Source organism: Hyperolius riggenbachi, chromosome 1, assembly GCF_040937935.1.
Source record: "Hyperolius riggenbachi isolate aHypRig1 chromosome 1, aHypRig1.pri, whole genome shotgun sequence".
NCBI classification, from domain to species: domain Eukaryota; kingdom Metazoa; phylum Chordata; class Amphibia; order Anura; family Hyperoliidae; genus Hyperolius; species Hyperolius riggenbachi.
Genome location: NC_090646.1, coordinates 3,599,313 through 3,623,419, shown reverse-complemented (window position 1 = coordinate 3,623,419; position 24,107 = coordinate 3,599,313). Strand labels below are relative to the sequence as shown.

General features: G+C 58.4%; 1 protein-coding gene across 1 annotated transcript in view; it reads right to left on the bottom strand.

Moving 5' to 3' along the window:
• Nucleotides 1-24,107, bottom strand: part of PCGF1 (polycomb group ring finger 1) — a 116,937-nt gene that overhangs the window by 43,239 nt on the left and 49,591 nt on the right. Inside the window, exon 2 of the mRNA XM_068251714.1 lies at nt 14,044-14,149. Within this exon, the coding sequence (XP_068107815.1) occupies nt 14,044-14,149 (106 nt within the window). The remainder of the gene's footprint in view (nt 1-14,043; nt 14,150-24,107) is intronic.

The following is a 24,107-nucleotide window of genomic DNA, read 5'->3' as shown; positions in this document are numbered from 1 at the left end:
GAGGAGTCACCTGTATGCAGGCACAGTGTAGCAGGGGGAGGAGTCACGTGTATGCAGGCAGTGTAGCAGTGGGAGGAGTCACGTGTATGCAGGCACAGTGTAGCAGTGGGAGGAGTCACGTGTATGCAGGCACAGTGTAGCAGGGGGAGGAGTCACGTGTATGCAGGCACAGTGTAGCAGGGGAGGAGTCACCTGTATGCAGGCACAGTGTAGCAGGGGGAGGAGTCACGTGTATGCAGGCACAGTGTAGCAGTGGGAGGAGTCACGTGTATGCAGGCACAGTGTAGCAGGGGAGGAGTCACCTGTATGCAGGCACACCGTAGCAGTGGGAGGAGTCACGTGTATGCAGGCACAGTGTAGCAGTGGGAGGAGTCACGTGTATGCAGGCACAGTGTAGCAGTGGGAGGAGTCACGTGTATGCAGGCACAGTGTAGCAGTGGGAGGAGTCACGTGTATGCCGGCACAGTGTAGCAGGGGGAGGAGTCACGTGTATGCAGGCACAGTGTAGCAGTGGGAGCAGTCACGTGTATGCAGGCACAGTGTAGCAGTGGGAGGAGTCACGTGTATGCAGGCACAGTGTAGCAGGGGGAGGAGTCACGTGTATGCAGGCACAGTGTAGCAGTGGGAGCAGTCACGTGTATGCAGGCACAGTGTAGCAGTGGGAGGAGTCACGTGTATGTAGGCACCGTGTAGCAGTGGGAGGAGTCACGTGTATGCAGGCACAGTGTAGCAGTGGGAGGAGTCACGTGTATGCAGGCACAGTGTAGCAGGGGGAGAAGTCACGTGTATGCAGGCACAGTGTAGCAGAGGGAGGAGTCACGTGTATGCAGGCACCGTGTAGCAGTGGGAGGAGTCACGTGTATGCAGGCACAGTGTAGCAGGGTGAGGAGTCACGTGTATGCAGGCACAGTGTAGCAGGAGTTGGAGTCACGTGTATGCAGGCACTGTGTAGCAGTGGGAGCAGTCACGTGTATGCAGGCACAGTGTAGCAGTGGGAGGAGTCACGTGTATGCAGGCACAGTGTAGCAGTGGGAGCAGTCACGTGTATGCAGGCACAGTGTAGCAGTGGGAGCAGTCACGTGTATGCAGGCACAGTGTAGCAGTGGGAGGAGTCACGTGTATGCAGGCACAGTGTAGCAGTGGGAGGAGTCACGTGTATGCAGGCACAGTGTAGCAGGGGGAGAAGTCACGTGTATGCAGGCACAGTGTAGCAGAGGGAGGAGTCACGTGTATGCAGGCACCGTGTAGCAGTGGGAGGAGTCACGTGTATGCAGGCACAGTGTAGCAGGGGTTGGAGTCACGTGTATGCAGGCACAGTGTAGCAGGGGGAGGAGTCACGTGTATGCAGGCACAGTGTAGCAGGGTGAGGAGTCACATGTATGCAGGCGCAGTGTAGCAGGGGAGGAGTCACGTGTATGCAGGCACAGTGTAGCAGTGGGAGGAGTCACGTGTATGCAGGCACAGTGTAGCAGGGGGAGGAGTCACGTGTATGCAGGCACAGTGTAGCGGTGGGAGCAGTCACGTGTATGCAGGCACAGTGTAGCGGTGGGAGGAGTCACGTGTATGCAGGCACCGTGTAGCGGTGGGAGGAGTCACATGTATGCAGGCACAGTGTAGCAGGGGGAGGAGTCACGTGTATGCAGGCACAGTGTAGCAGTGGGAGGAGTCACGTGTATGCAGGCACCGTGTAGCAGTGGGAGGAGTCACGTGTATGCAGGCACAGTGTAGCAGTGGGAGGAGTCACGTGTATGCAGGCACAGTGTAGCAGGGGGAGAAGTCACGTGTATGCAGGCACAGTGTAGCAGGGGAGGAGTCACATGTATGCAGGCACAGTGTAGCAGTGGGAGGAGTCACGTGTATGCAGGCACAGTGTAGCAGGGGGAGAAGTCACGTGTATGCAGGCACAGTGTAGCAGGGGAGGAGTCACGTGTATGCAGGCACAGTGTAGCAGTGGGAGGAGTCACGTGTATGCAGGCACAGTGTATCAGTGGGAGGAGTCACATGTATGCAGGCACAGTGTAGCAGGGGGAGGAGTCACGTGTATGCAGGCAGTGTAGCAGGGGGAGGAGTCACGTGTGTGGAGGCACAGTGTAGCAGTGGGAGGAGTCACGTGTATGCAGGCACAGTGAAGCAGTGGGAAGAGTCACGTGTATGCAGGCACAGTGTAGCAGTAGGAGGAGTCACATGTATGCAGGCACAGTGTAGCAGGGGAGGAGTCACACGTATGCAGGCACAGTGTAGCAGGGGAGGAGTCACGTGTATGCAGGCACAGTGTAGCAGTGGGAGGAGTCACGTGTATGCAGGCACAGTGTATCAGTGGGAGGAGTCACATGTATGCAGGCACAGTGTAGCAGGGGGAGGAGTCACGTGTATGCAGGCACAGTGTAGCAGGGGGAGGAGTCACGTGTGTGGAGGCACAGTGTAGCAGTGGGAGGAGTCACGTGTATGCAGGCACAGTGAAGCAGTGGGAAGAGTCACGTGTATGCAGGCACAGTGTAGCAGTAGGAGGAGTCACACGTATGCAGGCACAGTGTAGCAGTGGGAGGACTCACACGTATGCAGGCACAGTGTAGCAGTGGGAAGAGTCACGTGTAAGCAGGCACAGTGCAGCAGTGGGAGGAGTCACGTGTATGCAGGCAGAGTGTAGCAGTGGGAGGAGTCACGTTTATGCAGGCACAGTGTAGCAGTGGGAGGAGTCACATGTGTGCAGGCACAGTGTAGCAGTGGGAGGAGTCACATGTGTGCAGGCACAGTGTAGCAGTGGGAGGAGTCACGTGTATGCAGGCACAGTGTAGCAGTGGGAGGAGTCACGTGTGTGCAGGCACAGTGTAGCAGGGGGAGGAGTCACGTGTATGCAGGCACGGTGTAGCAGTGGGAGGAGTCACGTGTATGCAGGCACAGTGTAGCAGTGGGAGGAGTCACGTGTATGCAGGCACAGTGTAGCAGTGGGAGGAGTCACGTGTATGCAGGCACAGTGTAGCAGTGGGAGAAGTCACGTGTATGCAGGCACAGTGTAGCAGTGGGAGGAGTCACGTGTATGCAGGAAAAGTGTAGCAGGGGGAGGAGTCACGTGTATGCAGGCACAGTGTAGCAGTGGGAGGAGTCACGTGTATGCAGGCACAGTGTAGCAGTGGGAGGAGTCACGTGTATGCAGGCACAGTGTAGCAGTGGGAGGAGTCACGTGTATGCAGGCACAGTGTAGCAGGGGGAGGAGTCACGTGTATGCAGGCACAGTGTAGCAGTGGGAGGAGTCACGTGTATGCAGGCACAGTGTAGCAGTGGGAGGAGTCACGTGTATGCAGGCACAGTGTAGCAGTGGGAGGAGTCACGTGTATGCAGGCACAGTGTAGCAGTGGGAGAAGTCACGTGTATGCAGGCACAGTGTAGCAGTGGGAGGAGTCACGTGTATGCAGGCACAGTGTAGCAGTGGGAGAAGTCACGTGTATGCAGGCACAGTGTAGCAGTGGGAGGAGTCACATGTATGCAGGCACAGTGTAGCAGTGGGAGGAGTCACGTGTATACAGGCACAGTGTAGCAGGGGGAGAAGTCACGTGTATGCAGGCACAGTGTAGCAGGGGGAGGAGTCACGTGTATGCAGGCACAGTGTAGCAGTGGGAGGAGTCACGTGTATGCAGGCACAGTGTAGCAGTGGGAGGAGTCACGTGTATGCAGGCACAGTGTAGCAGTGGGAGAAGTCACGTGTATGCAGGCACAGTGTAGCAGGGGGAGGAGTCACGTGTATGCAGGCACAGTGTAGCAGTGGGAGAAGTCACGTGTATGCAGGCACAGTGTAGCAGGGGTTGGAGTCACATGTATGCAGGCACAGTGTAGCAGGGGGAGGAGTCACGTGTATGCAGGCACAGTGTAGCAGTGGGAGGAGTCACGTGTATGCAGGCACAGTGTAGCAGGGGAGGAGTCACCTGTATGCAGGCACAGTGTAGCAGGGGGAGGAGTCACGTGTATGCAGGCACAGTGTAGCAGTGGGAGGAGTCACGTGTATGCAGTCACAGTGTAACAGTGGAAGGAGTCACGTGTATGCAGGCACAGTGTAGCAGGGGAGGAGTCACCTGTATGCAGGCACAGTGTAGCAGGGGGAGGAGTCATGTGTATGCAGGCACAGTGTAGCAGTGGGAGGAGTCACGTGTATGCAGGCACAGTGTAGCAGGGGAGGAGTCACCTGTATGCAGGCACAGTGTAGCAGGGGGAGGAGTCACGTGTATGCAGGCACAGTGTAGCAGTGGGAGGAGTCACGTGTATGCAGGCAAAGTGTAGCAGGGGGAGGAGTCACGTGTATGCAGGCACAGTGTAGCAGTGGGAGAAGTCACGTGTATGCAGGCACAGTGTAGCAGAGGGAGGAGTCACGTGTATGCAGGCACAGGGCTTGATTCACAAAGCGGTGCTAACAGTTAGCACGCTGGTGAAAAGCCCTTTATCATGCCTAAACTCAGTTTAGGCATGATAAGTTTAGGTGTGATAAGTTTAGGTGTGATAAGTTTAGGCATGATAAGTTTAGGTGTGATAAGTTTAGGCATGATAAGTTTAAGCGCCAACTACGTTAGCACCGCAGTGCACAGCTGATCAAAAGTTTTACGCTAGCAAAGTCTGGTGCACTTCGTATAAAGTTTAATGGCGCTGCTTTGCGTGCGGGACTTTGCAAGCGATCTAAACTTATCTAAACTTAACATGCCTAAACTTATCACACCTAAACTTATCACACCTAAACTTATCATGCCTAAACTGGCTTTTCACCAGCATGGTGCAATGGTTATCACGCCTAAAGTATTTTAGGCATGCTAACTGGGTTAGCACCGCTTTGTGAATCGAGCCCACAGTGTAGCAGAGGGAGGAGTCACGTGTATGCAGGCACAGTGTAGCAGAGGGAGGAGTCACGTGTATGCAGGCACAGTGTAGCAGTGGGAGGAGTCACGTGTATGCAGGCACAGTGTTGCAGGGGGAGGAGTCACGTGTATGCAGGCACAGTGTAGCAGGGGAGGAGTCACGTGTATGCAGGCACAGTGTAGCAGTGGGAGGAGTCACGTGTATGCAGGCACAGTGTAGCAGGGGAGGAGTCACCTGTATGCAGGCACAGTGTAGCAGTGGGAGGAGTCACGTGTATGCAGGCACAGTGTAGCAGTGGGAGGAGTCACGTGTATGCAGGCACAGTGTAGCAGGGGGAGGAGTCACGTGTATGCAGGCACAGTGTAGCAGGGGAGGAGTCACCTGTATGCAGGCACAGTGTAGCAGGGGGAGGAGTCACGTGTATGCATGCACAGTGTAGCAGTGGGAGGAGTCACGTGTATGCAGGCACAGTGTAGCAGTGGGAGGAGTCACGTGTATGCAGGCACAGTGTAGCAGGGGAGGAGTCACCTGTATGCAGGCACACCGTAGCAGTGGGAGGAGTCACGTGTATGCAGGCACAGTGTAGCAGGGGGAGGAGTCACGTGTATGCAGGCACAGTGTAGCAGTGGGAGCAGTCACGTGTATGCAGGCACAGTGTAGCAGTGGGAGGAGTCACGTGTATGCAGGCACAGTGTAGCAGGGGGAGGAGTCACGTGTATGCAGGCACAGTGTAGCAGTGGGAGCAGTCACGTGTATGCAGGCACAGTGTAGCAGTGGGAGCAGTCTTATACTGGTTGAACTCGATGGACGTATGTCTTTTTTCAACCAAAATAACTATGTAATTATGTAACGTGTATGCAGGCACAGTGTAGCAGTGGGAGGAGTCACGTGTATGCAGGCACCGTGTAGCAGTGGGAGGAGTCACGTGTATGCAGGCACAGTGTAGCAGTGGGAGGAGTCTCGTGTATGCAGGCACAGTGTAGCAGGGGGAGAAGTCACGTGTATGCAGGCACAGTGTAGCAGAGGGAGGAGTCACGTGTATGCAGGCACCGTGTAGCAGTGGGAGGAGTCACGTGTATGCAGGCACAGTGTAGCAGGGGTTGGAGTCACGTGTATGCAGGCACAGTGTAGCAGGGGGAGGAGTCACGTGTATGCAGGCACAGTGTAGTAGGGTGAGGAGTCACATGTATGCAGGCGCAGTGTAGCAGGGGAGGAGTCACGTGTATGCAGGCACAGTGTAGCAGTGGGAGGAGTCACGTGTATGCAGGCACAGTGTTGCAGGGGGAGGAGTCACGTGTATGCAGGCACAGTGTAGCAGTGGGAGGAGTCACGTGTATGCAGGCACCGTGTAGCAGTGGGAGGAGTCACGTGTATGCAGGCACAGTGTAGCAGGGGGAGGAGTCACGTGTATGCAGGCACAGTGTAGCAGGGGGAGGAGTCACGTGTATGCAGGCACAGTGTAGCAGTGGGAGGAGTCACGTGTATGCAGGCACAGTGTAGCAGTGGGAGGAGTCACGTGTATGCAGGCACAGTGTAGCAGTGGGAGGAGTCACGTGTATGCAGGCACAGTGTAGCAGTGGGAGGAGTCACGTGTATGCAGGCACAGTGTAGCAGTGGGAGGAGTCACGTGTATGCAGGCACAGTGTAGCAGGGGGAGGAGTCACGTGTATGCAGGCACAGTGTAGCAGTGGGAGGAGTCACGTGTATGCAGGCACAGTGTAGCAGTGGGAGGAGTCACGTGTATGCAGGCACAGTGTAGCAGGGGGAGGAGTCACGTGTATGCAGGCACAGTGTAGCAGTGGGAGGAGTCACATGTATGCAGGCACAGTGTAAGCAGGGGGAGGAGTCACGTGTATGCAGGCACAGTGTAGCAGGGGGAGGAGTCACGTGTATGCAGGCACAGTGTAGCAGTGGGAGGAGTCACGTGTATGCAGTCACAGTGTAACAGTGGAAGGAGTCACGTGTATGCAGGCACAGTGTAGCAGGGGAGGAGTCACCTGTATGCAGGCACAGTGTAGCAGGGGGAGGAGTCATGTGTATGCAGGCACAGTGTAGCAGTGGGGGGAGTCACGTGTATGCAGGCACAGTGTAGCAGGGAAGGAGTCACCTGTATGCAGGCACAGTGTAGCAGGGGGAGGAGTCACGTGTATGCAGGCACAGTGTAGCAGTGGGAGGAGTCACGTGTATGCAGGCAAAGTGTAGCAGGGGGAGGAGTCACGTGTATGCAGGCACAGTGTAGCAGTGGGAGAAGTCACGTGTATGCAGGCACAGTGTAGCAGAGGGAGGAGTCACGTGTATGCAGGCACAGTGTAGCAGAGGGAGGAGTCACGTGTATGCAGGCACAGTGTAGCAGAGGGAGGAGTCACGTGTATGCAGGCACAGTGTAGCAGTGGGAGGAGTCACGTGTATGCAGGCACAGTGTTGCAGGGGGAGGAGTCACGTGTATGCAGGCACAGTGTAGCAGGGGAGGAGTCACCTGTATGCAGGCACAGTGTAGCAGGGGGAGGAGTCACATGTATGCAGGCACAGTGTAGCAGTGGGAGGAGTCACGTGTATGCAGGCACAGTGTAGCAGGGGAGGAGTCACCTGTATGCAGGCACAGTGTAGCAGGGGGAGCAGTCACGTGTATGCAGGCACAGTGTAGCAGTGGGAGGAGTCACGTGTATGCAGGCACAGTGTAGCAGTGGGAGGAGTCACGTGTATGCAGGCACAGTGTAGCAGGGGAGGAGTCACCTGTATGCAGGCACAGTGTAGCAGGGGGAGGAGTCACGTGTATGCAGGCAGTGTAGCAGTGGGAGGAGTCACGTGTATGCAGGCACAGTGTAGCAGTGGGAGGAGTCACGTGTATGCAGGCACAGTGTAGCAGTGGGAGGAGTCACGTGTATGCAGGCACAGTGTAGCAGTGGGAGGAGTCACGTGTATGCAGGCACAGTGTAGCAGGGGGAGGAGTCACGTGTATGCAGGCACAGTGTAGCAGTGGGAAGAGTCACGTGTATGCAGGCACAGTGTAGCAGTGGGAGGAGTCACGTGTATGCAGGCACAGTGTAGCAGGGGGAGGAGTCACGTGTATGCAGGCACAGTGTAGCAGTGGGAGGAGTCACATGTATGCAGGCACAGTGTAAGCAGGGGGAGGAGTCACGTGTATGCAGGCACAGTGTAGCAGTGGGAGGAGTCACGTGTATGCAGGCACAGTGTAGCAGTGGGAGGAGTCACGTGTATGCAGGCACAGTGTAGCAGTGGGAGGAGTCACGTGTATGCAGGCACAGTGTAGCAGTGGGAGAAGTCACGTGTATGCAGGCACAGTGTAGCAGTGGGAGGAGTCACGTGTATGCAGGCACAGTGTAGCAGTGGGAGAAGTCACATGTATGCAGGCACAGTGTAGCAGTGGGAGGAGTCACGTGTATGCAGGCACAGTGTAGCAGGGGGAGAAGTCACGTGTATGCAGGCACAGTGTAGCAGGGGGAGGAGTCACGTGTATGCAGGCACAGTGTAGCAGTGGGAGGAGTCACGTGTATGCAGGCACAGTGTAGCAGTGGGAGCAGTCACGTGTATGCAGGCACAGTGTAGCAGTGGGAGAAGTCACGTGTATGCAGGCACAGTGTAGCAGGGGGAGGAGTCACGTGTATGCAGGCACAGTGTAGCAGTGGGAGAAGTCACGTGTATGCAGGCACAGTGTAGCAGGGGTTGGAGTCACATGTATGCAGGCACAGTGTAGCAGGGGGAGGAGTCACGTGTATGCAGGCACAGTGTAGCAGTGGGAGGAGTCACGTGTATGCAGGCACAGTGTAGCAGGGGAGGAGTCACCTGTATGCAGGCAGTGTAGCAGGGGGAGGAGTCACGTGTATGCAGGCACAGTGTAGCAGTGGGAGGAGTCACGTGTATGCAGTCACAGTGTAACAGTGGAAGGAGTCACGTGTATGCAGGCACAGTGTAGCAGGGGAGGAGTCACCTGTATGCAGGCACAGTGTAGCAGGGGGAGGAGTCATGTGTATGCAGGCACAGTGTAGCAGTGGGAGGAGTCACGTGTATGCAGGCACAGTGTAGCAGGGGAGGAGTCGCCTGTATGCAGGCACAGTGTAGCAGGGGGAGGAGTCACGTGTATGCAGGCACAGTGTAGCAGTGGGAGGAGTCACGTGTATGCAGGCACAGTGTAGCAGGGGAGGAGTCACCTGTATGCAGGCACAGTGTAGCAGGGGGAGGAGTCACGTGTATGCAGGCACAGTGTAGCAGTGGGAGGAGTCACGTGTATGCAGGCAAAGGGCTCGATTCACCAAGCGGTGCAAAGTGTTAGCACCGTGGTGAAAAGGCCCTTATCACGCCTAAAGTCACTTTAGGCATGATAAGAAGAAACTCGCGCAAAGTTTCGCGCGAAGCTCCCATTAAGCCCTATGGGACTTTGCGCGCGCTCTCACGCGCGAACGCGCGTACGCGCGGTAACTTCGCGCGAAGAGCAGGAAAAAGCGGTGATAACTCAGTGGTGAAAAGGTCATCACGCCTAAAGTCTTTTAGGCGTGATAACTGGGTTATCACCGCTTTGTGAATCGAGGCCAAAGTGTAGCAGAGGGAGGAGTCACGTGTATGCAGGCACAGTGTAGCAGAGGGAGGAGTCACGTGTATGCAGGCACAGTGTAGCAGTGGGAGGAGTCACGTGTATGCAGGCACAGTGTTGCAGGGGGAGGAGTCACGTGTATGCAGGCACAGTGTAGCAGGGGAGGAGTCACCTGTATGCAGGCACAGTGTAGCAGGGGGAGGAGTCACGTGTATGCAGGCACAGTGTAGCAGTGGGAGGAGTCACGTGTATGCAGGCACAGTGTAGCAGGGGAGGAGTCACCTGTATGCAGGCACAGTGTAGCAGGGGGAGGAGTCACGTGTATGCAGGCACAGTGTAGCAGTGGGAGGAGTCACGTGTATGCAGGCACAGTGTAGCAGTGGGAGGAGTCACGTGTATGCAGGCACAGTGTAGCAGGGGAGGAGTCACCTGTATGCAGGCACAGTGTAGCAGGGGGAGGAGTCACGTGTATGCAGGCAGTGTAGCAGTGGGAGGAGTCACGTGTATGCAGGCACAGTGTAGCAGTGGGAGGAGTCACGTGTATGCAGGCACAGTGTAGCAGGGGGAGGAGTCACGTGTATGCAGGCACAGTGTAGCAGGGGAGGAGTCACCTGTATGCAGGCACAGGGCTCGATTCACAAAGCGGTGCTAACCCAGTTAGAGACTTTAGGCATGATAACCATTGCACCACGCTAGTGAAAAGCCAGTTTAGGCGTGATAAGTTTAGGCATGATAAGTTTAGGTGTGATAAGTTTAGGCATGATAAGTTTAGATAAGTTTAGATCGCGCGCAAAGTCCCGCACGCAAAGCAGCGCCATTAAATTCTATTTGAAGTGCACCAGACTTTGCTAGCGCAAAACTTTTGATCAGCTGTGCACTGCGGTGCTAACCCAGTTGGTGCTTAAACTTATCACACCTAAACTTATCACACCTAAACTTATCATGCCTAAACTGAGTTTAGGTGTGATAAAGGGCTTTTCACCAGCGTGCTAACTGTTAGCACTGCTTTGTGAATCAGGCCCACAGTGTAGCAGGGGGAGGAGTCACGTGTATGCATGCACAGTGTAGCAGTGGGAGGAGTCACGTGTATGCAGGCACAGTGTAGCAGTGGGAGGAGTCACGTGTATGCAGGCACAGTGTAGCAGGGGAGGAGTCACCTGTATGCAGGCACACCGTAGCAGTGGGAGGAGTCACGTGTATGCAGGCACAGTGTAGCAGTGGGAGCAGTCTTATACTGGTTGAACTCGATGGACGTATGTCTTTTTTCAACCAAAATAACTATGTAATTATGTAACGTGTATGCAGGCACAGTGTAGCAGTGGGAGGAGTCACGTGTATGCAGGCACCGTGTAGCAGTGGGAGGAGTCACGTGTATGCAGGCACAGTGTAGCAGTGGGAGGAGTCACGTGTATGCAGGCACGGGCCTCGATTCACAAAGCGGTGATAACCCAGTTATCACGCCTAAAAGACTTTAGGCGTGATGACCTTTTCACCACTGAGTTATCACCGATTTTTCCTGCTCTTCGCGCGAAGTTACCGCGCGAACGCGCGTTCGCGCGTACGCGCGTGAGAGCGCGCGCAAAGTCCCATAGGGTTTAATGGGAGCTTCGCGCGAAGCGTCGGGTGCTGCGCGCGCACTTACGCGCGTACGCGCGAACGCGAGTTCGCGCGGTAACTTCGCGCGAAGCCCTTCTTATCATGCCTAAACTGCGTTTAGGCGTGATAAGGGCCTTTTCACCACGGTGCTAACACTTTGCACCGCTTGGTGAATCGAGCCCACAGTGTAGCAGGGGGAGAAGTCACGTGTATGCAGGCACAGTGTAGCAGAGGGAGGAGTCACGTGTATGCAGGCACCGTGTAGCAGTGGGAGGAGTCACGTGTATGCAGGCACAGTGTAGCAGGGATTGGAGTCACGTGTATGCAGGCACAGTGTAGCAGGGGGAGGAGTCACGTGTATGCAGGCACAGTGTAGTAGGGTGAGGAGTCACATGTATGCAGGCGCAGTGTAGCAGGGGAGGAGTCACGTGTATGCAGGCACAGTGTAGCAGTGGGAGGAGTCACGTGTATGCAGGCACAGTGTTGCAGGGGGAGGAGTCACGTGTATGCAGGCACAGTGTAGCAGTGGGAGGAGTCACGTGTATGCAGGCACCGTGTAGCAGTGGGAGGAGTCACGTGTATGCAGGCACAGTGTAGCAGGGGGAGGAGTCACGTGTATGCAGGCACAGTGTAGCAGTGGGAGGAGTCACGTGTATGCAGGCACCGTGTAGCAGTGGGAGGAGTCACGTGTATGCAGGCACAGTGTAGCAGTGGGAGCAGTCACGTGTATGCAGGCACAGTGTAGCAGTGGGAGCAGTCTTATACTGGTTGAACTCGATGGACGTATGTCTTTTTTCAACCAAAATAACTATGTAACTATGTAACGTGTATGCAGGCACAGTGTAGCAGTGGGAGGAGTCACGTGTATGCAGGCACCGTGTAGCAGTGGAAGGAGTCACGTGTATGCAGGCACAGTGTAGCAGTGGGAGGAGTCACGTGTATGCAGGCACAGTGTAGCAGTGGGAGGAGTCACGTGTATGCAGGCACAGTGTAGCAGTGGGAGGAGTCACGTGTATGCAGGCACAGTGTAGCAGCGGGAGGAGTCACGTGTATGCAGGCACAGTGTAGCAGTGGGAGGAGTCACGTGTATGCAGGCACAGTGTAGCAGTGGGAGGAGTCACGTGTATGCAGGCACAGTGTAGCAGTGGGAGGAGTCACGTGTATGCAGGCACAGTGTAGCAGGGGGAGGAGTCACGTGTATGCAGGCACAGTGTAGCAGTGGGAGCAGTCACGTGTATGCAGGCACAGTGTAGCAGTGGGAGCAGTCTTATACTGGTTGAACTCGATGGACGTATGTCTTTTTTCAACCAAAATAACTATGTAACTATGTAACGTGTATGCAGGCACAGTGTAGCAGTGGGAGGAGTCACGTGTATGCAGGCACCGTGTAGCAGTGGGAGGAGTCACGTGTATGCAGGCACAGTGTAGCAGTGGAAGGAGTCACGTGTATGCAGGCACAGTGTAGCAGTGGGAGGAGTCACGTGTATGCAGGCACAGTGTAGCAGTGGGAGGAGTCACGTGTATGCAGGCACAGTGTAGCAGTGGGAGGAGTCACGTGTATGCAGGCACAGTGTAGCAGCGGGAGGAGTCACGTGTATGCAGGCACAGTGTAGCAGTGGGAGGAGTCACGTGTATGCAGGCACAGTGTAGCAGTGGGAGGAGTCACGTGTATGCAGGCACAGTGTAGCAGGGGGAGGAGTCACGTGTATGCAGGCACAGTGTAGCAGGGGGAGGAGTCACGTGTATGCAGGCACAGTGTAGCAGTGGGAGGAGTCACGTGTATGCAGGCACAGTGTAGCAGTGGGAGGAGTCACGTGTATGCAGGCACAGTGTAGCAGGGGGAGGAGTCACGTGTATGCAGGCACAGTGTAGCAGTGGGAGGAGTCACATGTATGCAGGCACAGTGTAAGCAGGGGGAGGAGTCACGTGTATGCAGGCACAGTGTAGCAGGGGGAGGAGTCACGTGTATGCAGGCACAGTGTAGCAGGGGGAGGAGTCACGTGTATGCAGGCACAGTGTAGCAGGGGGAGGAGTCACGTGTATGCAGGCACAGTGTAGCAGTGGGAGGAGTCACGTCTATGCAGGCACAGTGTAGCAGTGGGAGGAGTCACGTGTATGCAGGCACAGTGTAGCAGTGGGAGGAGTCACTTGTATGCAGGCACAGTGTAGCAGTGGGAGGAGTCACATGTATGCAGGCACAGTGCAGCAGTAGGAGGAGTCACGTGTATGCAGGCACAGTGTAGCAGTGGGAGGAGTCACGTCTATGCAGGCACAGTGTAGCAGTGGGAGGAGTCACGTGTATGCAGGCACAGTGTAGCAGTGGGAGGAGTCACGTCTATGCAGGCACAGTGTAGCAGTGGGAGGAGTCACGTGTATGCAGGCACAGTGTAGCAGTGGGAGGAGTCACGTGTACGCAGGCACAGTGTAGCAGTGGGAGGAGTCACATGTATGCAGGCACAGTGCAGCAGTAGGAGGAGTCACGTGTATGCAGGCACAGTGTAGCAGTGGGAGGAGTCACGTCTATGCAGGCACAGTGTAGCAGTGGGAGGAGTCACGTGTATGCAGGCACAGTGTAGCAGTGGGAGGAGTCACGTGTATGCAGGCACAGTGTAGCAGTGGGAGGAGTCACATGTATGCAGGCACAGTGCAGCAGTAGGAGGAGTCACGTGTATGCAGGCACAGTGTAGCAGTGGGAGGAGTCACGTCTATGCAGGCACAGTGTAGCAGTGGGAGGAGACACGTGTATGCAGGCACAGTGTAGCAGGGGAAGGAGTCACGTCTATGCAGGCACAGTGTAGCAGTGGGAGGAGTCACGTGTATGCAGGCACAGTGTAGCAGTGGGAGGAGTCACGTGTATGCAGGCACAGTGTAGCAGTGGGAGGAGTCACGTGTATGCAGGCACAGTGTAGCAGTGGGAGGAGTCACATGTATGCAGGCACAGTGCAGCAGTAGGAGGAGTCACGTGTATGCAGGCACAGTGTAGCAGTGGGAGGAGTCACGTCTATGCAGGCACAGTGTAGCAGGGGGAGGAGTCACGTGTATGCAGGCACAGGACTCACATGTATGGAGGCACTCGGTGATTGTTGTGGCATCGATAAAGTAACCGGCACAGAGGTAACACACGATCTGCTCATTCAACTCCTTTATCTTCACCTTCACAACCTCCTACAGAAACCAACATCAATATATTATAGGTAGCGAGGGGGAGGGGCAGTGATGGGGCAGGTAGGTACAGTGGGGGGGGAGGGGCAATGGGGGAGGGGCTGTGATGAGGGGAGGGAGAGAGGTACAGTGTAGGGGAGGGGCAGTGATGGAGGCAGGTATGTACAGTGGGGAAGGGGCAGTGTAGCAGTAGCTGTGTAGGGTAAGTACAGCAGAGACAGGTAAGTAGCGCAGGAGGCGGGCCTAGAGGCAGGGGGAGGGGCTGGAAGCAGGGGGCGGGGCAGGAGCTGATGTAAGGTAAGTACAGCAGAGTCAGGTAGGAAGAGCAGGAGGCGGGGCTGGAAGCAGGGGGAGGGGCAGTAGCAGATGTGGGGTAAGTACAGCAGAGGCAGGTAGATAGAGCAGGGGGAGGGGCTGGAAGCAGGGGGCGGGGCAGGAGCTGATGTAAGGTAAGTACAGCAGAGGCAGGTAGATAGAGCAGGGGGAGGGGCTGGAGGCAGTGGCGGGGCAGGAGCTGATGTAAGGTAAGTACAGCAGAGGCAGGTAGGTAGAGCAGGGGGAGGGGCTGGAAGCAGGGGGTGGGGCAGGAGCTGATCTAAGGTAAGTACAGCAGAGGCAGGCAGGTAGAGCAGGAGGAGGGGCTGGAAACAGGGGGCGGGGCAGGAGTTGATGTAAGGTAAGTACAGCAGAGGCAGATAGGTAGAGCAGGGGGAGGGGCTGGAAGCAGGGGGCGGGGCAGGAGCTGATGTAAGGTAAGTACAGCAGAGGCAGGTAGAGCAGGGGGCGGGACTGGAAGCAGGGGGCGGGGCAGGAGCTATGTAAGGTAAGTACAGCAGAGGCAGGTAGGTAGAGCAGGGGGAGGGGCTGGAGGCAGTGGCGGGGCAGGAGCTGATGTAAGGTAAATACAGCAGAGGCAGGTAGGTAGAGCAGGGGGCGGGGCTGGAAGCAGGGGGTGGGGCAGGAGCTGATGTAAGTTAAGTACAGCAGAGGCAGGTAGGTAGAGCGGGGGGCGGGGCTGGAGGCAGGGGGCGGGGCAGTAGCTGATGTAAGGTAAGTACAGCAGAGGCAGGTAGGGAGGGCAGGGGGAAAGGCTGGAAGCAGGGGGTGGGGCAGTAGCTGATGTGAGGTAAGTACAGCAGAGGCAGGCAGGTAGAGCAGGGGGCGGGGCTGGAAGCAGGGGGCGGGGCAGTAGCTGAAGTAAGGTAAGTACAGCAGAGGAAGGCAGGTAGAGCAGGGGGCGGGGCTGGAAGCAGGGGGCGGGGCAGTAGCTGAAGTAAGGTAAGTACAGCAGAGGCAGGTAGGTAGAGCAGGGGGAGGGGCTGGAGGCAGAGGGCGGGGCAGGAGCTGATGTGAGGTAAGTACAGCAGAGGCAGGCAGGTAGAGCAGGGGGCGGGGCTGGAAGCAGGGGGCGGGGCAGTAGCTGATGTAAGGTAAGTACAGCAGAGGCAGGCAGGTAGAGCAGGGGGTGGGGCTGGAAGCAGGGGGCGGGGCAGTAGCTGATGTAAGGTAAGTACAGCAGAGGCAGGCAGGTAGAGCAGGGGGCGGGGCTGGAAGCAGGGGGCAGGTCAGTAGATGATGTAAGGTAAGTACAGCAGAGGCAGATAGGTAGAGCAGGGGGAGGGGCTGGAAGCAGGGGGAGGGGCAGCAGCTGATGTAAGGTAAGTACAGCAGAGGAAGGCAGGTGGAGCAGGGGGCGGGGCTGGAAGCAGGGGGCGGGGCAGCAGCTGATGTAAGGTAAGTACAGCAGAGGCAGGCAGGTAGAGCAGGGGGAGGGGCTGGAAGCAGGGGGCAGGGCAGTAGCTGATGTAAGGTAAGTACAGCAGAGGCAGGCAGGTAGAGCAGGGGGAGGGGCTGGAAGCAGGGGGCGGGGCAGCAGCTGATGTAAGATAAGTACAGCAGAGGAAGGCAGGTAGAGCAGGGGGCGGGGCTGGAAGCAGTGGCGGGGCACGAGCTGATGTAAGGTAAGTACAGCAGAGGCAGGCAGGTAGAGCAGGGGGCGGGGCTGGAAGTAGGGGGCGGGGCAGTAGCTGAAGTAAGGTAAGTACAGCAGAGGCAGGCAGGTAGAGCAGGGGGCGGGGCTGGAAGCAGGGGGCAGGGCAGTAGCTGATGTAAGGTAAGTACAGCAGAGGCAGATAGGTAGAGCAGGGGGAGGGGCTGGAAGCAGGGGGCGGGGCAGTAGCTGATGTAAGGTAAGTACAGCAGAGGCAGGCAGGTAGAGCAGGGGGCGGGGCTGGAAGCAGGGGGCGGGTCAGTAGCTGATGTAAGGTAAGTACAGCAGAGGCAGATAGGTAGAGCAGGGGGAGGGGCTGGAAGCAGGGGGCGGGGCAGTAGCTGATGTAAGGTAAGTACAGCAGAGGCAGGCAGGTAGAGCAGGGGGCGGGGCTGGAAGCAGGGGGCGGGTCAGTAGCTGATGTGAGGTAAGTACAGCAGAGGCAGGCAGGTAGAGCAGGGGGCGGGGCTGGAAGCAGGGGGCGGGTCAGTAGCTGATGTAAGGTAAGTACAGCAGAGGCAGATAGGTAGAGCAGGGGGAGGGGCTGGAAGCAGGGGGCGGGGCAGTAGCTGATGTAAGGTAAGTACAGCAGTCAGGTAGGAAAAGCAGGGGGCGGGGCTGGAAGCAGGGGGCGGGGCAGTAGCTGATGTAAGGTAAGTACAGCAGAGGCAGGCAGGTAGAGCAGGGGGAGGGGCTGGAAGCAGGGGGCGGGGCAGTAGCTGATGTAAGGTAAGTACAGCAGAGGCAGGTAGGTAGAGCAGGGGGCGGGGCTGGAAGCAGGGGGCAGGGCAGGAGCTGATGTAAGGTAAGTACAGCAGAGGCAGGTAGGTAGAGCAGGGGGCGGGGCTGGAGGCAGGGGGCGGGGCAGAAGCTGATGTGATGTAAGTACAGCAGAGGCAGGTAGGTAGAGCAGGGGGAGGGGCTGGAAGCAGGGGGCGGGTCAGTAGCTGATGTAAGGTAAGTACAGCAGAGGCAGGTAGGTAGAGCAGGGGGCGGGGCTGGAAGCAGGGGGCGGGGCAGGAGCTGATGTAAGGTAAGTACAGCAGAGGCAGGTAGGTAGAGCAGGGGGCGGGGCTGGAAGCAGGGGGCGGGGCAGGAGCTGATGTAAGGTAAGTACAGCAGAGGCAGGTAGGTAGAGCAGGTGGCGGGGCTGGAAGCAGGGGGCGGGGCAGCAGCTGATGTAAGGTAAGTACAGCAGGGGCAGGCAGGTAGAGCAGGGGGCGGGGCTGGAAGCAGGGGGCGGGGCAGGAGCTGATGTAAGGTAAGTACAGCAGAGGCAGGTAGATAGAGCAGGGGGAGGGGCTGGAAGCAGGGGGCGGGGCAGGAGCTGATGTAAGGTAAGTACAGCAGAGGCAGGCAGGTAGAGCAGGGGTAGGGGCTGGAAGCAGGGGGCGGTGCAGAAGCTGATGTAAGGTAAGTACAGCAGAGGCAGGCAGGTAGAGCAGGGGGAGGGGCTGGAAGCAGGGGGCGGGGCAGTAGCTGATGTAAGGTAAGTACAGCAGAGGCAGGTAGATAGAGCAGGGGGAGGGGCTGCAGGCAGGGGGCGGGGCAGGAGTTGATGTAAGGTAAGTACAGCAGAGGCAGGTAGGTAGAGCAGGAGGAGGGGCTGGAAGCAGGGGGCGGGGCAGTAGCTGATGTAAGGTAAGTACAGCAGAGGCAGGTAGGTAGAGCAGGCGGCGGGGCTGGAAGCAGGGGGCGGGGCAGTAGCTGATGTAAGGTAAGTACAGCAGAGGCAGGTAGGTAGAGCAGGGGGCGGGGCTGGAAGCAGGGGGCGGGGCAGCAGCTAATGTAAGGTAAGTACAGCAGAGGCAGGCAGGTAGAGAAGGGGGCGGGGCTGGAAGCAGGGGGCGGGTCAGCAGCTGATGTAAGGTAAGTACAGCAGAGGCAGGCAGGTAGAGCAGGGGGCGGGGCTGGAAGCAGGGGGCGGGTCAGTAGCTGATGTGAGGTAAGTACAGCAGAGGCAGGCAGGTAGAGCAGGGGGCGGGGCTGGAAGCAGGGGGCGGGGCAGGAGCTGATGTAAGGTAAGTACAGCAGAGGCAGGCAGGTAGAGCAGGGGGCGGGGCTGGAAGCAGGGGGCGGGTCAGCAGCTGATGTAAGGTAAGTACAGCAGAGGCAGGCAGGTAGAGCAGGGGGAGGGGCTGGAAGCAGGGGGCGGGGAAGTAGCTGATGTAAGGTAAGTACAGCAGAGGCAAGTAGATAGAGCAGGGGGAGGGGCTGCAGGCAGGGGGCGGGGCAGGAGTTGATGTAAGGTAAGTACAGCAGAGGCAGGTAGGTAGAGCAGGAGGAGGGGCTGAAAGCAGGGGGCGGGTCAGCAGCTGATGTAAGGTAAGTACAGCAGAGGCAGGCAGGTAGAGCAGGTGGAGGGGCTGCAGGCAGGGGCGGGGCAGGAGTTGATGTAAGGTAAGTACAGCAGAGGCAGGTAGGTAGAGCAGGAGGAGGGGCTGGAAGGAGGGGGCGGGGCAGTAGCTGATGTAAGGTAAGTACAGCAGAGGCAGGTAGATAGAGCAGGGGGAGGGGCTGCAGGCAGGGGGCGGGGCAGGAGTTGATGTAAGGTAAGTACAGCAGAGGCAGGTAGGTAGAGCAGGAGGAGGGGCTGGAAGCAGGGGGCGGGTCAGCAGCTGATGTAAGATAAGTACAGCAGAGGCAGGCAGGTAGAGCAGGGGGAGGGGCTGCAGGCAGGGGGCGGGGCAGGAGTTGATGTAAGGTAAGTACAGCAGAGGCAGGTAGGTAGAGCAGGAGGAGGGGCTGGAAGGAGGGGGCGGGGCAGTAGCTGATGTAAGGTAAGTACAGCAGAGGCAGGTAGATAGAGCAGGGGGAGGGGCTGCAGGCAGGGGGCGGGGCAGGAGTTGATGTAAGGTAAGTACAGCAGAGGCAGGTAGGTAGAGCAGGAGGAGGGGCTGGAAGCAGGGGGCGGGGCAGTAGCTGATGTAAGGTAAGTACAGCAGAGGCAGGTAGATAGAGCAGGGGGAGGGGCTGCAGGCAGGGGGCAGGGCAGGAGTTGATGTAAGGTAAGTACAGCAGAGGCAGGTAGGTAGAGCAGGAGGAGGGGCTGGAAGCAGGGGGTGGGTCAGCAGCTGATGTAAGGTAAGTACAGCAGAGGCAGGCAGGTAGAGCAGGGGGAGGGGCTGCAGGCAGGGGGCGGGGCAGGAGTTGATGTAAGGTAAGTACAGCAGAGGCAGGTAGGTAGAGCAGGGGGAGGGGCTGGAAGGAGGGGGCGGGGCAGGAGCTGATGTAAGGTAAGTACAGCAGAGGCAGGTAGATAGAGCAGGGGGAGGGGCTGCAGGCAGGGGGCGGGGCAGGAGTTGATGTAAGGTAAGTACAGCAGAGGCAGGCAGGTAGAGCAGGGGGCGGGGCTGGAAGCAGGGGGCGGGTCAGTAGCTGATGTAAGGTAAGTACAGCAGAGGCAGGTAGGTAGAGCAGGGGGCGGGGCTGGAAGCAGGGGGCGGGGCAGTAGCTGATGTAAGTTAAGTACAGCAGAGGCAGGCAGGTAGAGCAGGGGGCGGGGCTGGAAGCAGGGGGCGGGTCAGTAGCTGATGTAAGGTAAGTACAGCAGAGGCAGGTAGGTAGAGCAGGGGGCGGGGCTGGAAGCAGGGGGCGGGTCAGTAGCTGATGTAAGGTAAGTACAGCAGAGGCAGATAGGTAGAGCAGGGGGAGGGGCTGGAAGCAGGGGGCGGGGCAGTAGCTGATGTAAGGTAAGTACAGCAGTCAGGTAGGAAAAGCAGGGGGCGGGGCTGGAAGCAGGGGGCGGGGCAGTAGCTGATGTAAGGTAAGTACAGCAGAGGCAGGCAGGTAGAGCAGGGGGAGGGGCTGGAAGCAGGGGGCGGGGCAGTAGCTGATGTAAGGTAAGTACAGCAGAGGCAGGTAGGTAGAGCAGGGGGCGGGGCTGGAAGCAGGGGGCGGGGCAGGAGCTGATGTAAGGTAAGTACAGCAGAGGCAGGTAGGTAGAGCAGGGGGCGGGGCTGGAGGCAGGGGGCGGGGCAGAAGCTGATGTGATGTAAGTACAGCAGAGGCAGGTAGGTAGAGCAGGGGGAGGGGCTGGAAGCAGGGGGCGGGTCAGTAGCTGATGTAAGGTAAGTACAGCAGAGGCAGGTAGGTAGAGCAGGGGGCGGGGCTGGAAGCAGGGGGCGGGGCAGGAGCTGATGTAAGGTAAGTACAGCAGAGGAGGGTAGGTAGAGCAGGGGGCGGGGCTGGAAGCAGGGGGCGGGGCAGGAGCTGATGTAAGGTAAGTACAGCAGAGGCAGGTAGGTAGAGCAGGTGGCGGGGCTGGAAGCAGGGGGCGGGGCAGCAGCTGATGTAAGGTAAGTACAGCAGAGGCAGGCAGGTAGAGCAGGGGGCGGGGCTGGAAGCAGGGGGCAGGGCAGGAGCTGATGTAAGGTAAGTACAGCAGAGGCAGGTAGATAGAGCAGGGGGAGGGGCTGGAAGCAGGGGGCGGGGCAGTAGCTGATGTAAGGTAAGTACAGCAGAGGCAGGTAGGTAGAGCAGGGGGCGGGGCTGGAAGCAGGGGGCGGGGCAGTAGCTGATGTAAGGTAAGTACAGCAGAGGCAGGTAGGTAGAGCAGGGGGCGGGGCTGGAAGCAGGGGGCGGGGCAGCAGCTAATGTAAGGTAAGTACAGCAGAGGCAGGCAGGTAGAGAAGGGGGCGGGGCTGGAAGCAGGGGGCGGGTCAGCAGCTGATGTAAGGTAAGTACAGCAGAGGCAGGCAGGTAGAGCAGGGGCCGGGGCTGGAAGCAGGGGGCGGGTCAGTAGCTGATGTGAGGTAAGTACAGCAGAGGCAGGCAGGTAGAGCAGGGGGCGGGGCTGGAAGCAGGGGGCGGGGCAGGAGCTGATGTAAGGTAAGTACAGCAGAGGCAGGCAGGTAGAGCAGGGGGCGGGGCTGGAAGCAGGGGGCGGGTCAGCAGCTGATGTAAGTACAGCAGAGGCAGGCAGGTAGAGCAGGGGGAGGGGCTGGAAGAAGGGGGCGGGGAAGTAGCTGATGTAAGGTAAGTACAGCAGAGGCAGGTAGATAGAGCAGGGGGAGGGGCTGCAGGCAGGGGGCGGGGCAGGAGTTGATGTAAGGTAAGTACAGCAGAGGCAGGTAGGTAGAGCAGGAGGAGGGGCTGGAAGCAGGGGGCGGGTCAGCAGCTGATGTAAGGTAAGTACAGCAGAGGCAGGCAGGTAGAGCAGGTGGAGGGGCTGCAGGCAGGGGCGGGGCAGGAGTTGATGTAAGGTAAGTACAGCAGAGGCAGGTAGGTAGAGCAGGAGGAGGGGCTGGAAGGAGGGGGCGGGGCAGTAGCTGATGTAAGGTAAGTACAGCAGAGGCAGGTAGATAGAGCAGGGGGAGGGGCTGCAGGCAGGGGGCGGGGCAGGAGTTGATGTAAGGTAAGTACAGCAGAGGCAGGTAGGTAGAGCAGGAGGAGGGGCTGGAAGCAGGGGGCGGGTCAGCAGCTGATGTAAGATAAGTACAGCAGAGGCAGGCAGGTAGAGCAGGGGGAGGGGCTGCAGGCAGGGGGCGGGGCAGGAGTTGATGTAAGGTAAGTACAGCAGAGGCAGGTAGGTAGAGCAGGAGGAGGGGCTGGAAGGAGGGGGCGGGGCAGTAGCTGATGTAAGGTAAGTACAGCAGAGGCAGGTAGATAGAGCAGGGGGAGGGGCTGCAGGCAGGGGGCGGGGCAGGAGTTGATGTAAGGTAAGTACAGCAGAGGCAGGTAGGTAGAGCAGGAGGAGGGGATGGAAGCAGGGGGCGGGTCAGCAGCTGATGTAAGGTAAGTACAGCAGAGGCAGGCAGGTAGAGCAGGGGGAGGGGCTGCAGGCAGGGGGCGGGGCAGGAGTTGATGTAAGGTAAGTACAGCAGAGGCAGGTAGGTAGAGCAGGAGGAGGGGCTGAAAGGAGGGGGCGGGGCAGTAGCTGATGTAAGGTAAGTACAGCAGAGGCAGGTAGATAGAGCAGGGGGAGGGGCTGCAGGCAGGGGGCGGGGCAGGAGTTGATGTAAGGTAAGTACAGCAGAGGCAGGTAGGTAGAGCAGGAGGAGGGGCTGGAAGCAGGGGGCGGGGCAGTAGCTGATGTAAGGTAAGTACAGCAGAGGCAGGTAGATAGAGCAGGGGGAGGGGCTGCAGGCAGGGGGCAGGGCAGGAGTTGATGTAAGGTAAGTACAGCAGAGGCAGGTAGGTAGAGCAGGAGGAGGGGCTGGAAGCAGGGGGCGGGTCAGCAGCTGATGTAAGGTAAGTACAGCAGAGGCAGGCAGGTAGAGCAGGGGGAGGGGCTGCAGGCAGGGGACGGGGCAGGAGTTGATGTAAGGTAAGTACAGCAGAGGCAGGTAGGTAGAGCAGGGGGAGGGGCTGGAAGGAGGGGGCGGGGCAGTAGCTGATGTAAGGTAAGTACAGCAGAGGCAGGTAGATAGAGCAGGGGGAGGGGCTGCAGGCAGGGGGCGGGGCAGGAGTTGATGTAAGGTAAGTACAGCAGAGGCAGGTAGGTAGAGCAGGGGAGGGGCTGGAAGCAGGGGGCGGGGCAGGAGCTGATGTAAGGTAAGTACAGCAGAGGCAGGCAGGTAGAGCAGGGGGAGGGGCTGCAGGCAGGGGGCGGGTCAGGAGCTGATGTAAGGTAAGTACAGCAGAGGCAGGTAGGTAGAGCAGGAGGAGGGGCTGGAAGCAGGGGGAGGGGCAGCAGCTGATGTAAGGTAAGTACAGCAGAGGCAGGTAGATAGAGCAGGGGGAGGGGCTGGAAGCAGGGGGCGGGGCAGGAGCTGATGTACGGTAAGTACAGCAGAGGCAGGTAGGTAGGTAGAGCAGGGGGCGGGGCTGGAAGCAGGGGGCGGGGCAGTAGCTGATGTAAGGTAAGTACAGCAGAGGCAGGTAGGTAGAGCAGGGGGCGGGGCTGGAGGCAGGGGGCGGGGCAGTAGCTGATGTACGGTAAGTACAGCAGAGGCAGGTAGGTAGGTAGAGCAGGGGGCGGGGCTGGAAGCAGGGGGCGGGGCAGTAGCTGATGTAAGGTAAGTACAGCAGAGGCAGGTAGGTGGAGCAGGGGGCGGGGCTGGAGGCAGGGGGCGGGGCAGTAGCTGATGTAAGGTAAGTACAGCAGAGGCAGGTAGGTAGAGCTGGGGGCGGGGCTGGAAGCAGGGGGAGGGGCAGGAGCTGATGTAAGGTAAGTACAGCAGAGGCAGGTAGGTAGAGCAGGGGGCGGGGCTGGAAGCAGGGGGCGGGGCAGGAGCTGATATAAGGTAAGTACAGCAGAGGCAGGTAGATAGAGCAGGGGGCGGGGCTGGAAGCAGGGGGCGGGGCAGTAGCTGATGTAAGGTAAGTAGAGCAGAGGCAGGTAGGTAGAGCAGGGGGAGGGGCTGGAAGCAGGGGGCGGGGCAGTAGCTGATGTAAGGTAAGTACAGCAGAGGCAGGCAGGTAGAGCAGGGGGAGGGGCTGCAGGCAGGGGGCGGGGCAGGAGTTGATGTAAGGTAAGTACAGCAGAGGCAGGTAGGTAGAGCAGGAGGAGGGGCTGGAAGGAGGGGGCGGGGCAGTAGCTGATGTAAGGTAAGTACAGCAGAGGCAGGTAGATAGAGCAGGGGGAGGGGCTGCAGGCAGGGGGCGGGGCAGGAGTTGATGTAAGGTAAGTACAGCAGAGGCAGGTAGGTAGAGCAGGAGGAGGGGATGGAAGCAGGGGGCGGGGCAGTAGCTGATGTAAGGTAAGTACAGCAGAGGCAGGTAGATAGAGCAGGGGGAGGGGCTGCAGGCAGGGGGCGGGGCAGGAGTTGATGTAAGGTAAGTACAGCAGAGGCAGGTAGGTAGAGCAGGAGGAGGGGCTGGAAGCAGGGGGCGGGTCAGCAGCTGATGTAAGGTAAGTACAGCAGAGGCAGGCAGGTAGAGCAGGGGGAGGGGCTGCAGGCAGGGGGCGGGGCAGGAGTTGATGTAAGGTAAGTACAGCAGAGGAAGGTAGGTAGAGCAGGGGGAGGGGCTGGAAGGAGGGGGCGGGGCAGTAGCTGATGTAAGGTAAGTACAGCAGAGGCAGGTAGA